The 15,822-nt window shown below is 46.0% G+C and overlaps 1 protein-coding gene across 3 annotated transcripts in view; it reads left to right on the top strand.

Moving 5' to 3' along the window:
- Nucleotides 1–15,822, top strand: part of IL1RAPL1 (interleukin 1 receptor accessory protein like 1) — a 2,334,001-nt gene that overhangs the window by 1,580,105 nt on the left and 738,074 nt on the right. For all 3 annotated transcript variants that reach the window (XM_069637303.1, XM_069637304.1, XM_069637302.1), the window contains one exon: nucleotides 14,744–14,818. In XM_069637303.1, the coding sequence (XP_069493404.1) occupies nucleotides 14,744–14,818 (75 nt within the window). The remainder of the gene's footprint in view (nucleotides 1–14,743; nucleotides 14,819–15,822) is intronic.

Here is a 15,822-nt window from a genome sequence, read left to right on the forward strand (position 1 = left end):
AGCACAGGAGCTACTCTGGCTTTTATTGTAAATGTACCCTTAGACAGAATTTGCAAAGCAGCTACATGGAGCTCAGTACACACTTTCACTCAGCATTACTGCATTGACACACATTCCAAAGCAGATACACAGGTGGGACAAGCGGTTCTAAAACATATATTTGCCGCTGCTCCTTCTCACAACCCACCACCTTCCCATAACACTGCTCACTAATCTATGCATAGCATGTGATCTAAGCAGATTCCACAAGCCTCCGAAGGGATTCATTACTCACCGTAATCATATTTCTGATGCTTGTATCTGCTTAGATTCACATGCGCCTACACTTCCTCCTCTGGGAGAAGGTGCATAGATGTTATATGATCTTTCTGCCTATATCTGCTTGTATACAACTGTACACACATTACGCTTCATGCAACCTCATGTCAGAACAAAACAATCTGAGGGACCCCGACGCATGAAGGACCATGGGTACAGTGGATGTCACTCTAGGGATAGTATTACTGCCACGCCCTGTTGACGTCCCGTTTCGAATTTCGAAAACAACAACTGTAATACTCTGCAGCTTCCACTAGATGTCGGCCTATGCATAGCATGTGAATCTAAGCAGAAACAGTCATCAGAAATAAGATTGCAGTGAGTAATGTATCCCATACGAATACAACTGAAAAGATAAAACTGTCTGTTGATTGGTAAAGGCAGAGAATCCTTCACTGAGACAGACAAAAACACAGGCAGAGAAAAGGAGTGGGAGAGGAGTTCTAGAGCGGTTAGAGGAAAGAATCAACACATTCATAAACATGGAGGAAGGGCTAAGCTGTCTATGAAATCCTCCATTTTGAGGTGCAAAAAGGTATTTTCGAAGGTCTGTCATGGGAGACTTCACCTCAGTTATGTGAGCACTGTGATGAGGAAGCCAGAAGAACGGTTAAGGTGGAATTCTTCAGTGTAACATGTTTCTTATATCTTTAATTCTTTCTATACATGCCAACGTTTGGATCGCCGGGGATGAAGATTTTGTCATGTTAAGTGGGAGAATGAAATTTCCCCATTGAACTGCATTGTGGTTGGAGATATTTTAGGCAGGAGGAAATCAAAAATTGCAACGTTTTTGACAGAAAAATCAGGAGTCCCCCACCTAAATCGCGAGGGTTGGCATGTCGGTTTTAGCAGAGCATAATGAGCATTTCCTTGACCAATATGTATGAAAAGGCAGCAAAGTTGCATGAGAAACAGTTCTCAAAATCTTCCGTTGATACAGAAGCGGTTTGTTTTCTGGTGTAAAATTGTATTCTGTCTCATTACATTTTCATTTTTCATTTACATTTTCCTCAAAGCTTTTTTCTGATCTATTTATAGCTTCTGCGCACCAATCAAACGGCCTTATTACAAGTTTGCTCGTATCCCGCCAGTAATTCCGGTGGGATATTGACAAACTACCCCTACCGTTTCCGCCACCTGATACCCCGGAATTACAGGGTTACTACAGGCGACGGAAAGGACAGTAAAGTCCCATTCCATGGAGTCCATTAGGACTCTATGGAGGGGATTGCTGGAATTACAGGCACCGGTAATACCGTTTCCAGTAATTCCGGCATTCATTTGCCAGTAGGGGCCTGATTCATCTTCAGCTCTTGGCTGGAGGCAAATCAGTGCCCCCATCGGCAAACTTGTGTTTTGCTGGTCCACTAAAATTTCCGGTGCCAGAATTACCAGCAATTATACCGGACCAGCAAAACTGTAATTAGGCCCATGGCCTTACAACATGCTGGCCGGAATGCTTCCAAAGATTCTGTTTCCTTCAAATCCCAAGTTGTTTAGCTTCATCACTTTCTTCTTGGCTGGCCTGGAGGCCATAGTGTCTAAATAGTTCTTGAATAGATTATGCCACTGCTTCCATACAGTTGCAGGTTTACCAGGGTACAGTAAAAATGTTGGCAGTGACGTGGCTGACCTTATTACGAGTTGGGTGGTAATTCGGCTGTAAAGCTGTCAAATGACCACCAAGCCACTTAGTCCAGCGGAGTTACCTTGGGATTACAAGTGATGGTAGGGTGGTGAAAGTCACTATTTCTGGAGGCCATATGACACCCTGGGGATTTCGGCAGAATTACGTCAACCAGTAATTCTGCTGCAATAATTCAGCCGATTTTCAGCAATAAAGTGCTAGATTTACCTCTAGCTCTCTGCTGGAGGTAAAACCTTCAGTCCACCACCAAGCTCATAGTAAGGCAGTGCGCTAATGGGGCAGTAAAGGAATTGCAGATGCATTTCTGCCGTTTGTACCCACACCGCTGTACTTGTAATGAGGCACTTTGTATTTACTTTGACTTTATTCATGAATTAAGAGCATTGAAGGCTGGTATGCCTTTGTTCCTTTATAATGTTGAACCAAACTCGTTGCCAGCATAATGGCCAATGTTGCACCTGATTGCAAATATCACAAACTAGAAAGAATTCACAATACAGAGTTCCTTGGTTGAACGAGTTGTTCAATGTAACTCTTCCGATAGTTGTTCGCAGACGCCAATCCCTCTCACTGATTTAGCAGATAAATGCATCCCACCACATATGCCAGATCGCTCTGCTCTCCTCACTCCCAATTCTGAAATGATTGCAAAAATAGAAAAGTGTTCTTCCACGAAGGAAGATCACTTTCCCTAAAAATACCATAGTCTGTGAAAGTGAGAATGGGGTGGCCTGCGATAAAAGCCTCATCTTTTTCATGTGCCTGATTTATGGCTTGACTACAGCACTAGCAGGTATTAGAAATACAGGGCAGGCACTGCAGGGGGATTATCCTTACCAAACCACTGGTTTTGCATGTAAAAGAGGGAGTTAAAATACAGTACCTCTGAGATGTCGTTAACATCCACTGCAAACATTTTCCTTTATAATTAAGGCATTTCTCAGCCTGCAGCACCACATGTCTTATTTACAGAAGGGTTAAGGACACTTGCGTAAATGAGAAAAGCGGCAGACATTTTAGAATTGTTCGCAATGTAACTGGTGCACACGCTGGGCCCACAAAGAGAGATTTTATCACCTTTTGCAGCTGGAATGCAGGACCTCTCCCATCCAATCTTTCCACTTGTTAGCCGCCCTGCACAGCTTGAAATAATGGAGGAGCCAGCGTTGGATGGTACGTCTTTCTTTATTCAAACTCGTACCGGAATAAACTTCTTCTCCCAACTCCTCCCTCTAAACGTCACTTCCTGTGTGACGTTTTCCCCTACCGTGTCCTTCCCTTAAGGGGCCAGTACACAGTAACAACACCCCCGGACAAATGTTCTTGCAACTATAACATGTCATTGTCCTTGTATCAACAACTTCATTTGCTACTCAACTTTCAACACTCCTCCACTAACCTTGGAGGTTTCTTGATTGTTCTTTGAGGTTGTCCTCGCGACCCTTGGCTGTGGTCGCGGTCAACCTGTGATGCGGGATTTGGTTGACGAAGAGCTTGTGGCTCGAGGGGGACCCACTCTTCATCTCGAATGTCACCTTCTTCTGGGTCTGGATCGATGGGTGGAGGCTCTTCTTCCGTTCGTTTCACAGCATGCTTGAACAGCGAGCTGTTCCTTGTCACTTATTTTCCATCGTTCGTTGCGGTTACCATGGTCCCCTTTACAGCCATGACTTGGAGCGGCTCTGGCGAGAATAGAAGTCTGTCTTCTTGCGTACTGTTTGTTGCACCCAAACTTCATCCCCTATCTGAAAGTCTTTGGGTCGGGTTCTTCTCCTTTGGTCCGTCTGTTCGCGTGCCTTTCCTTTCCTTGCTTCATCCCTTCGAGCAATCTCTGGGTCTGGTTTTGGCCTCAGCGCTGGATTGTTTACGACCCTGGTTCGGACTCTGTACTTCACCATGAGCTCTGCTGGGGTTTTGTTAGTGGCTTCATGGGGCGTGTTCCGGTAATCCCTCAGCATTCTGCACAACGCCTGATGGGGGTCAGCCCCTTCGAGGCGTGCTTTTGCATGGTCTTTTTGATGGAGGCCATGAACCTTTCGGCCATGCCGTTTGCCTGGGGCCATATCGGGGTTACCTTCAGGTGTTGAAACCCCATGTGCTTCGCGAATACGCCAAATTCATGGCCAATGAACGGCGGCCCGTTGTCCGATTTTATCATGTCAGGGATCGCCCACTCACTGATGAGTTCATCAAACGTTGCTGCCACATGTGCGAACGTTGTGGATTTCACTCGCTTCACTATGGCGAAGCGGGAATGTTCATCGATCAGGAGCAGTAGGTAGTCTCCAGATCCTTCGGACCATAGAAGTCTGTAGCAACTCGTTCCCACAGGTGGTCCGGAATTGTTGTTATTCTGAGGGGGAGTGGTGGCTCTGGTCTGGTGGTGCATTGGAATGCTATGCAGTTACGTACCCACTGGTCGACCATATCGTCCATGAACGGGAACCACACATGGCATCACAGCAGCCTCTTCGTGTTTTCTGCTCCTCTGTGACCTTCATGAGCTGTTTTGATGACTTCAGCTCGCAGTGTGTTGGGAATGACTATTTTGCACCCTCTTAGTAGAACGACGTCATCTTGAACCGCTAGTTCCGCGTGTACTCTTGCCAGTCTCTCGAGCTCGTCTCGACTAGCTCCAGGATGTGTCTGGACCGCTCTTCTGAAATCTTTCCACTTATCGTTACGTGTCAGACTGATGGCTAGGGCCATTGATGGGTCGGCCGCCGAGGCTGCGGCTACGGTTTCGATGGAAATGGCTGAAGACAGGGCATTAGCAGTAACATAGCTGATGTATTCTGAGTCTCCATTTCTCTGGGCCGGAATGCCAACAGGGTGTCGCGAAAGATAATCTGCCGGGTTGTTCTCACCCCCCGGTCTATGGATGATTTCGAAGTCATATTCTTGTAGGCGTATTCCCCATCTCTCGATCCTGGGGGGCATCTTGGTTCGCTGGTTGCCAAACAGGGATAGGAGAGCCTGGTGGTCCGCGATGAGTGAAAACCTTTTGCCGATGACAAAGTGATGGAAATGTTCGCAGGCCCAGACAGCTGCAAGGCTCTCTTTTTCCGCCTGGGAGTAGGCCGATTCTGGGGGAGCCAAAGCTCTGCTGGCGTAGGCGACCATGTGGCGTGGGTGCGCGTCCCGGCCACTGGTCTGGGCGAGGATCGCGCCCAAACCTACGGGGCTGGCATCAACCACGATTTCGGTATGCCATTCCGGATCAAAGTATGCTAGTTTCCTGGCTTCCGCCAAGGAGTGTTTCATGTCGTCGAATGCTCCTTGGCACTCCTCCGTCCAGTGAAATGGGATATCCTTTTGCAACAAGCGTCTCAGGGGTTCTGTGATGGTCGCGAATTGTGGTATGTAGCGAGCACAGTACCCCGCCATGCCCAGGAACGATCTGATGTCTGCCGCTTGGTTGGGCTTTTCCAGATGGAGGATGGTCGCAACTTTGTCGGGGTCAGGGGTCATTCCGTCGGCCAAGAAAATGTGTCCGAAAAACTTGAGTTTAGCCTTACTGAGCTGGCATTTCTCCACATTGAGGGTCAGACCCGCTTTTTGTAATGCCCCACAGGTGGCTCATAGTGCCTCATCATGTTCCCGTCAAGTCTTCCCAAAAACAAGGATATCGTCACTGTAATTTAATGTCCCTTTGATGGGCCGAATGATTTGCCGAACCGTCTCGTGGAAAATTTCGGCGGCGGAGGATATTCCAAAGTTGAGTCTTTTGTAACGGAATAGACCTTCATGGGATGCAAATGTGGTGATTGGTCGCGAGTCCGGGTGGAGGACCAACTGGTGGTACCCTTGATTGAGGTCCAGCTTCGAGAACAGGACTGCCTTGTTTAGTTGAACTCTTGCCGCTGTCAGCCATGCCACACGCTTCCTGGAGGAGGCGGAGCCACGCACGACACATGATCTGATCACGTGACTTCGGGAACAGCCAAGAGACCAGGCTGCCTCCCGCCACGTGAATTGTGCTTTTACCTGGAACTGCGAAATTTGCATCGACTGGAGCCTTGACCATAGACCGGCACTGCGAGTCGCTCCTCGGCTCTTGCCGCTGTCAGCCGTGCCACACGCTTCCTGGAGGAGGCGGAGCCACGCACGACACGTGATCTGATCACGTGACTTCGGGAACAGCCAAAAGACCAGGCTACCACCCTTGCGGCGTTAAGCCCGACAGGGGTGAAGGGCGCCGACTGTTTCGTGACTGTTTGGTGCTGTGGTGCTACTGCCAACTTGGAACTTGAGGAGGTGAGCCATTTATAGTAAATACCTATAAACACAGTGTTCCTGTGTACTCTTGTTCTTACACACTGTGGAATCTGATATAATCTAAGTGAGATAGCACCTACACGGCTATACCTATTTCACCATCACTCCCCCCTCTTAAGAAGAAGGGAGGTTAAATCCACCAAACTTCATGGCCAAAACAAGGCAGAATAAAACTCGATATAACCTACGTAAAGGCCAAGAAGGGCCTAGTGACATTCTACCGCAGAAAGAAAATAAGAATATTAATCCTAGAGAGGAGGTGGGCAGATCGATTAAAGGGACTATTCCAGCTATGTTTGGGAAAATCCACACCAAGGCAACCATTGCTGGGGATAAACCAGGAGCGGAAGCCAGCAACTTTCAACCACCATTCCAACATAATAACAGTATTTCCTCGGATAACACTAATTTCAATGATATTGATAATAACTCTCTTCTAGATCTTTGCCTATCAATTCAAAAATCAATGGCCTCATTAAACAAACCCCCCACGGTATCAAACGATTGTCCACTTGTGATTGAGGCACAGGTTTTAAACGCAGCTCAGGGGGAGCAGCAAAAGCCTGGGGGATTTGCTAGCCCAAGACAACCAGGCAATTCAACATCAAACTTATCGGGCTCCCTTTCCATGCGCCCTTCCTCTATTTCTCCAGTGGTTTTATCAGAGGAACGGCTATCTACTTCCCCAAATCTCTATATAAGTTCTGAAGATCCGGAACGCATGGACAGGGGAGACAGCGGAAACACCGAGGACTGTAACAACCTAGCCATTGTAGAACTGCAAGCCTCAGTGACATCTCTCCAATTCGCCATGAAAGTACTGTTAAAACTATGCGGGAGGATCCACGCAAACTCGATAATACAGCTGGGGCTACCCAATCCTACCACACCCATGGGGCAAGATCTGCCCAATCAACATCCCCCTAATGGAGCTGAGGGATTGGATCCACAGATGGCTCCCGACAATTTAGACAAATCTATAGAGAAAGCCTTGGAAATACCTCTGACAAAAAAACAGCGACGGCAACAAAGACGTCTAGCCTCAAAAAACTTGGTGGCTGAAATAGCCTCCCCTTTACCTGCCACCAACGTTCCTGCAACATGTGCTAAAAAATCAAAACGCAAGAAGCGAAAAACCAAGAAAAATGCTAAGAAAGGAATGGGGACCCTAACAAGCTGGATCATCCCGGATATTTCACAGGAAATCACCAGCACGATCATAGAGGACCCGAACTCTGACCTTTCTACCAGCTTAGCTGAAGAGGACACTATATGCTTGAACCAAGATAGACAACATAATGTGGACAACAAGGGACCTCCTAATCCATTGGAAACAACAGTAATCGGCATCCCTAATACAAGTAAAATATGTATCATTAAAAACTTAAATCAAAAGAAGAGGGATAAGTGGCTGACAAGAACGGAGGTCTTGAATAAATTGCATTTGATTCCACAATTGCGGGTAATCCGCTCGGAAGACTTCTCTTTTGTGGAACCACTTACTGTATGTAATCCCAATGTTACAGCCCTCCATTGTTGTGTTTTGGCATCTGCTCAATTGATTCGATCTCATAAACAATGTCTTTTACAAGTGGGGGTGGAAGTAGATGCCTGTAAAGAGAAGGAAGATCCCTTACTCCCAAGCGTTGAGCCAACGCCAGCCCCAAACAAGAGTGGTATACCCACTCAAAAAACGGGAAAGAAAGTACAGATGTCAGATATCCAAAATACATTGAAATGGCTGGCAGATTCGCTGCCTCTAGTTTTACAACAAACATGAGATCAAACCCTGCTAAGTTGGAATACTCATGGTCATCAGCATTTTCTTACCAACAAGGGCTCCCTATCAATGATAAGTAAATATCCCATCTTTGTATTGCAAGAAACTTGGCTGCTGCAGCAGACAGCCATTGACGGGTATGTTATTTACCATACCCTTGCTAAGAAAGGCACACGTGGACGACCATATGAGGGCTTAGCTATAGGGATATCTAATAAATTGAAAAGTAGAATGATTACAGTGGATAGTAACTATCTGTGTGCTGCTGCCCTGACCCTCAGAATTAAAGCAAGATGGGAAGAAATATTATTAATAAATATATATAATCCCCCGGGCGCAAAGTATAGAGAAAGTATACAAGATACCCTGCACAATCTTTTAAGCGATTGGAAATTAACCAACGGCAGAGATTTTGTAATTTTGGCCGGGGATCTAAACTGTAGAATCAACAGTGGCGGTGGTACAAGCAATAATCAGCTTCTAACGAGCAACAGTATATGGAATCAGGCTTTTACGGATAAAGAGGGGATGTGCTGGAGGGGCTTCTTTGAATGTTGGGACCTTCAAATAATTAATGGTCGAACTAGAAATGATAGCCCCGGTAAATTTACCTGGAAGAATGGGAGTAGTGAGAGCACCTTAGACTATATCTACACTAGTGTAGAGATTGCGCTAATTGTTAAAGATATGAAGGTGAGCGAATACAAATGGAGTGATCACGACCCCCTGATAATATCATTGGGACACAGCCACCCTAATGCTGCATTTGCAAATTTGGGAGACCTCGTAATCAACCACTCCCTAAATCGTATTACCTGGTCAGCGAATAATATTCTAAAGGCCACAAGGGCGTCCGATGAGTGGGGGATCGAACAACTAAATATGTTTATGCAAAAGTCACCGGAACAAATAGAAAACTCGATAAGTAAATTCTCTGAGTTACACGGTTCTCGTAAAACGGGCCTGATGGTGGGCAAGGCTTCAAACGAATTAAAATACGACCGTGCGATTAGAGATAGGAAGCGCAAGCTTAGAGGAGACATGAGGTATATAAGAAATGGCCCTGACCCCAAAAAGGTGATAGCTCTCAAAATAAGAAAGCTGAAGACTACTTACCAAGTATGGTTAAAAATACATAAAAACACAAGGAAGGTAGAGAGGTGGCAACATACAGTCAGAACATTATGTGGTAAGAACACTCGTAAAATCTGGTCCATACTGGGGAAAGTGAAAGGGAAAACCCTATCCAGCATGGTTAATCCTATAGGGTATGATAAATGGATCTCCTTTTTGAAAATGAGAAATACGGGGAGCAGCTGTGGGACTTATATTCCCACGGCTAGCAAACCCTGTATCCCCCCTTTCTCCGTCTATGTGGAGGATCTATAAATAAGAATTAAGGCATTAAATACCTCACGAGCCCCAGGGCCAAATGGCCTTTCTAATATGGTGTTGAGGAGTAATCCCTATTTTTGGGCAAACCTTTTGAAAATATTGTTTGATGAGGTACTGCATGAAGGTAGTATACCGACTTCTTGGTAGGCAGCCATCATCATGCCTGTTTTCAAGAAAGGTAGTAGGTCTGATCCTACGAACTACCGGCTCTTATCTATGCTGGATTGTTCTGGGAAACTGTTTGCAGCACTTATTTTGAAATTTTCTTATCTGAGAAATAAGGCTCTGTCCCGTTCAAATCCCCCTCTATATGCACTATATATAGATTTTAAGGCGGCTTTTGACTCGGTCAATCGCTCCCTTTTATGGAACAAATTGAGGAATTTGGGCTGCCCTGAATCTCTATTGTATTACTTGGAGCTATTACATTCTAATTATACTGTTCAAGTTAGGTTAGGCAACCTGGGTTCGGTGACCAAACCCATCCCCCAGAGTCGAGGAGTAAAGCAAGGATGTGTTACTGCCCCAACATTGTACAACTTGTTTATTTCAGATATACCCAAATGTCTCCTAGGGATTAATAATTGTCCCCCTAAGATAGGTTCTTGCCACTGCCCACTTCTAGCTTATGCAGACGACTTGGTGATCATGGATCACACTTTTAGTGGTATCCTGAGATCAGCCAATCAGCTATGGCGCTATGCAGAAAGCAATGAACTAGCCATTAACAATAGTAAAACTAAGCTGTTGTTATATACTGCTGGTAGAGTGGCTAGACCGAGAATGATGATGGGTTCGATCGAAATTGAATACACGCATACGTATAGATATCTGGGGTAGAATTTGATAGCAAAGGAAACTATTTCACTTGTATCCAGGAGCGTAAAACAAAAGCTGCTCAACTCACAGCTTTAGTCTATAAATTCACACAAGAACAGTGTGGATTCTCAATTTGGGCAGCACGTCAGTTATATATTCAATGTTTGGCTCCTATGGTGACGTATGGTTTAGACCCACTGATAAATATGAACCTAGGGTGGCTACAACTGATAGAGGGTAAGTTCTGGAGAAAAATCCTCGGCCTTCCACAGTGTATCCCCATGGCAATTATTAGACTTCAGCTAGGAATCTTCTCCCTTAGAGCCATGGTTTTAAGGAAGAGGATGGAATTCCATATCAGACTCAATAATAAACCAACAAACAACCTATTTCTGACGATTAAGGAAGATTGTGTGGCTGGTAGACAGGCTAAATTAGAAAGCCAGATTCGGTCTTTGACTGAAGAAATCAGCTGGTCACCAGAATGGGGTCAGGAAAATGATGTTCTGATTACCAGCATGCGCAATCGCCTCAACCTGTGGGATTGGCAGAATAATTTTAATCATCTTAGTAGCCTGAAAAGCTATAGCTTCATTCTATTTGTGCTATATACCTATGGAAAGGCACAACTCTATCTAAATCAGTGCCCATCAGAACACCTGAGGCGGTTTATTCTATTAATGCGCCTCAATCACTTACCGATCCTGTCTACTCAGAGCCCTGAACTGGGGCTAAGCTTAGCAGAAAGATATTGCAGGATTTGTGATCTCCCTACCAAACCTGAGACGGCTCGTCATGTGTTGACGAGTTGCTGCAGGTTGAGAACAGAGTACATAAAGTATCTTGGCGAATTTGTTCATAATATAGACTATATGGATCAGGCAGATTTTTGGAAGCAGTGTGTTAACACCTATAATCCTAAATTGCATTTAGCACTCTTTCAGGTCTGGCGAGTGGCAGCTGCTCTCATGAATTCAAACTTAAGGCGGTCCTTCCCCGATAAGTAATGACACTCTTGCTGTGCAAGTATGAAATGTTTTATTTTAATTATGAATATGAATAGGATGTCTCTCTATCTTCTCTCAGACTTTGACCTGAATCCATACACAAATTAATTATCAATTAATCGTATTAAGGATTTTATTAAGATTTGGAATTTTATTGTATTCTTGCACTTTAGATATCTGATGTAAATATGTGTAAAGTTTTTTACATTTGTTTAAAACTGTATCACATTAATAAAATAATAATAATTAGTTGAACTATCATGTCCTCAATTTTTGGACAGGGTGCCGTTCCCGTTATATGGCAGTGTTGGCCACCCTCATGTCCACACGCAGCCTGAGCCAGCCGCCCTCCTTCCGTACGATTACAAGGGGGGATACCCATGGAGTTGGTCCGGTTGCCGGTTCTAAAATGTCATCCCTCAAGAGTTGATGTAGTTCTTTCGAGACGGCTTCTTGTAGGTGAAATCCCACTCTCCGTGGGTGTTGTGGCACCAGGCGAATTTCTGGATCTATGTGTAGCTTGATGGACGGGCCGTTCAGTTTGCCTAGGCCATGGCAAATGTCAGGTAATTCTTTTATGATTTCATCTTTTGTGAGGATGGCGAGCTTGGGAGCCCATTGATTTATGTGGCATATTTGAGCTTGTTGTGGGGTTTGCGGTTTGGTCGAGTTGATGAGATCACCTTCGTGGACCAGTATGTTGATCAGGCCCAGCTGTGATGCTGTTTTGTAGCTCAATAGGCACCGCCCTTTTGTCGGGCTTCTGATAAGGTGGATTATGGTGGTTGTGGTTCTTCCCCCGAACGTGAGGCGTCTTTTGAATGACCCAATGCAGCATAGAGGTGTATCGGCGCCGCATTGGTAAATTTTGGATGTGGTCTGAATCAGCGAAGGCCTGTTAAGTAACTATTGAAATTCCTTCTCAAACATGATGTTAACCGTTGCCTCGGAGTCGATTAAGAAGCAGAATTGTTGGTTGCAGATCTCGACTTGTATCTTGGGTGCTTCCCGCGCCACTTCATCATCTAATATGAGGTTAACAAATTCGTTGTGGTTATGCGGGTCATATTGGCCGCGATCATAGTCTGCGTAGCCTTGAGGTGCTGTGTATGACACTTGTCTGGGCGGGGGTGGTCCGTCATACTCGTCTTGTATGTGTGGTTCGGGTTCCTGTGTCTCGTACAGCTGATATTCCTCTTCGGGATATACTTCCTCCACCACTCTGACGTATCTTCGTGGTCCAGGTTGGTAAGTGCGGGCTTGGTATGACTGATTTGGTCGTTGGGGTGGTCTGAAGGAGGGATTGCTGGGGGAGCGAGCCGTGGGAAAAGGTCTGCCTTTTCTGCATACTATTTGAAAGTGTCCTTCCCTACCACAATTTCCGCACTTTTGCGTGAGGGCCGGGCATGAGCCCGCGTGCGGGAATGTCATTCCACATCTGTAGCATTGTCTCTGCATTCTTGGGGTCGCTGTGGCGCCGAAACCCCCTTTCCTTTCGTTGTTCTTGTTGTTGGTCCCCTGGACCGCTGCAATGAGGTCACTTTTGTCTTGTTTGGTGGCAGCAGTGCTGGACATGTGCGTTGCTTGTTTATCCACTCTCTGGAGTATCCGCGCCATCTCACTCACCTCCTCAATAGTGATGGGCTTTTTGAGTAGTTGTTTCTTCAAAGCAGGCGAGACACATCCCTCGATCACTCTTAGTCGGATGGCTTTGTCCAGTGAAAATGCATCAAACTGACAATGTACACCCTTTATCCTGAGTCTCGTGATGAACTCGTCAACTGTTTCTTCTATACGTTACGTGCACTGATTAAAGATATATCTTTCATATTCCCTGTTGGGAGCGATGACAAGGCTTTTATTCAGGGCTGTTATTAGGCTTGTAAAATCCGTGAGTTCCGCTGCGGGAATGGTCTTAATTAGTGTTTTAATCTCGTTACCTGCCGTGTTGATGAGCATGCTGCGCAGTCGTGGGCACGTTTCTTCTCCGGCAGCGTCAATAAAATTGTTAAAATCTTCTAGCCATTGAACCCACCTCGCCCCTTTGTCAGCTTGGGGAGTCATGTAGAAGGGGGGTGGCATGCGCCATGCTGTGGATCTGGTGACCGGCGCCGCTGGTGGCATGCTTTGGTCAGCTTGAGCAGCTGACGTGCTGGATGTCGTGCTCATGTTGGGTTTGTGTGGGTTCAGCGTGTGTGCACGTGGTCACTGATGTGTGGAGCACTGGTTGATCCCCTGCGGGTGGCGGTGCGGCTTTGTGGGAGGCTTGCTGGCCGCCTTTCGGGAGGTGCTGGAGGAAGAAGGAGTCGGGCAGCGGGATCGTTGAATGTGCGCATGCTCTGCCAGCACGCAGGACTGCCGGAGCGGCAGGGGAGGGCCTAAGGACAGCAGGCCGTGCTGCACAGTGGGATCACCCGCGAGCACAAGGAGGATGACGACAGGATCGCCGTCTTCAGCAGCGGCCACGTGGTGGGATCACCCGTGTGCCGCAAGGAGGACCGCTGGCTGGGACGAACCTCGTCGCCAGTTGTTAGCCGCCCTGCGTGGCTTGAAATATGGTGGAGCCAGCGTTGGATGGTAAGTCTTTCTTTATTCAAACTCGTACTGGAACTAAACTTCTTCTCCCAACTCCTCCCTCTAAACGTCACTTCCTGTGTGACGTTTTCCCCCACTGTGTCCTTCCCTTAATGGGCCAGTACACGGTAACACCACTAGCCTTAGAATGGTGCTACTGAGAACTGGAGGGGAGAATGTTGCCTTTTTACGCAAATGTTACCCTGCGCTCAGAATCGGGTCCCCAGTCCAGAATGTGCACTCTTTCCCCTGCCCCTCCCCTTTACAGAGTGACGCCATCCCAAGGGGGGGTGCGCCGAAAGGGAATGGACACCACATGATGTTTGCATTTGAGATGAGCTCAAGCCAATAACTATTTAGATGATCAATGGGCACGATTTAGGGGCTGATTCATGGAAGTATTAGCGCCGAAAAACAGCGATTTGTGTGCCATTCTGGCCGCAAATCCCTGTTTAACAAATGGGGATTTGCGGGCAGAATGGCGCACAAATCCCCGTTTTTTGGCGCAAATAATTCCATGAATCAGCCGCCTAATGTATTTGTCAGTGTTAAGACAATTTAGAAAACTATATTTAAAATGATATAAAGTTCTCTATTCATTGCAGTGGAAGACATCATCACATGATTCAAATAATCCCAATGAATGCTTTTTCTATTGACGACAAGGAAATAATGTGGGACCATGTACAAATATATTCCTTATAAGTATAAATCACTGCTTGTATTCGAGACGAAAACAGCAGTTTTTCAGGGAATGTGTCTACTAAGGGAACTGAGTAATCCCTGGATTGTATACATTTGAACAAAACATTTTTTTGGAATCAATGATCAGACATATGAACATTTTGTATTCAAAGAATCATTGCACACATTTACTATTTTCCGTCTGAGTTAACTGTAAATGTCCTTTTTGTGTTTCAGCACCACTAACGGACAAACCCCCGAAATTACTTCATCCTTTAGAAAGTAAATTGACTGTCCATGAAACACAGATCGGTAAGAATATCACTTAACAATGCTGATTCAAATGTTATTACCATGTGACAAACAAGCAGTGCAGTGTAACTAATTTCGAATGGATTGTGTCCTCCCACGTATTCCTTATCTTTGATATTTCCCAATATCCAGCTTGCTGCTTAGGAAACCTTTTTTCCCAGTAGAGGGTGCTGCATGTCGATGCCTGTCGAATCGATGTCCCTCGGAGGCCTCTGTCTCGACACTGACGTCATGACAGGTATAAGTATCGCGCGCAGCGTCCGTTGCTCAGTTCCATTTTTCCACGTTTCACAACTTCGGGAACATAACGCTCAGTTCTGTGAGAACATTTAATTTCTTTGAGTTTCCTGTCAGAAAATCTTTGAATCTTCGATCGAGATGGCCTCTTCATCGGCTCCATCTACGCCTCGGTTAAAAAAATGCTGCGACTGTGAGGCTAAGATATCCATGACAGATCCTCACAGGGTCTGTCTTTGGTGCCTTGGGGCAGAGCATCCATGTTCGGAGTGCGATGGCTGTATGTCTATGATGGCCATGGTCTTGAGGAAATTGGAGATGGGTACGTCCCAAAAGTCCATTACACCGACCAAACGTACCTCCGATGAGTCAAGACCTTTGTCTCCTCGACATGAAAAACCCTCCCGGTCTAGGTCTAGAAGTGGATCACACACTTTGAAACATGCCAAGAAAAGGCGCCACAGGTCGCCTTCCACTTCATCCTCCAGCTCACCGGAGAGAGTCATGTGCCCTACCAAGCATAGTTCCCCAGCACAATGGGAAGAATTCCGCAAAAATATGTTAAAGGTATCCGAGAACATGGCCTTGCCCCCTCGAAAACACCTAGAGGCGATACCCAAGGGGAAAAGCCTAGTAAACATAAAAGCAGTGAGTCCTCAACCTCGGCAAAAGAAACTCCTCGAGAGAGTGCAAAACCAACGAGTCGAGACAAAGCCTCTGTGACACTCAAGACATCGTCACTATTGAAGTATAAGACGAAGTCGTCA

This window comes from Ambystoma mexicanum, chromosome 7p (assembly GCF_040938575.1).
Source record: "Ambystoma mexicanum isolate Mex_15411 chromosome 7p, UKY_AmexF1_1, whole genome shotgun sequence".
NCBI classification, from domain to species: Eukaryota; Metazoa; Chordata; class Amphibia; order Caudata; family Ambystomatidae; genus Ambystoma; species Ambystoma mexicanum.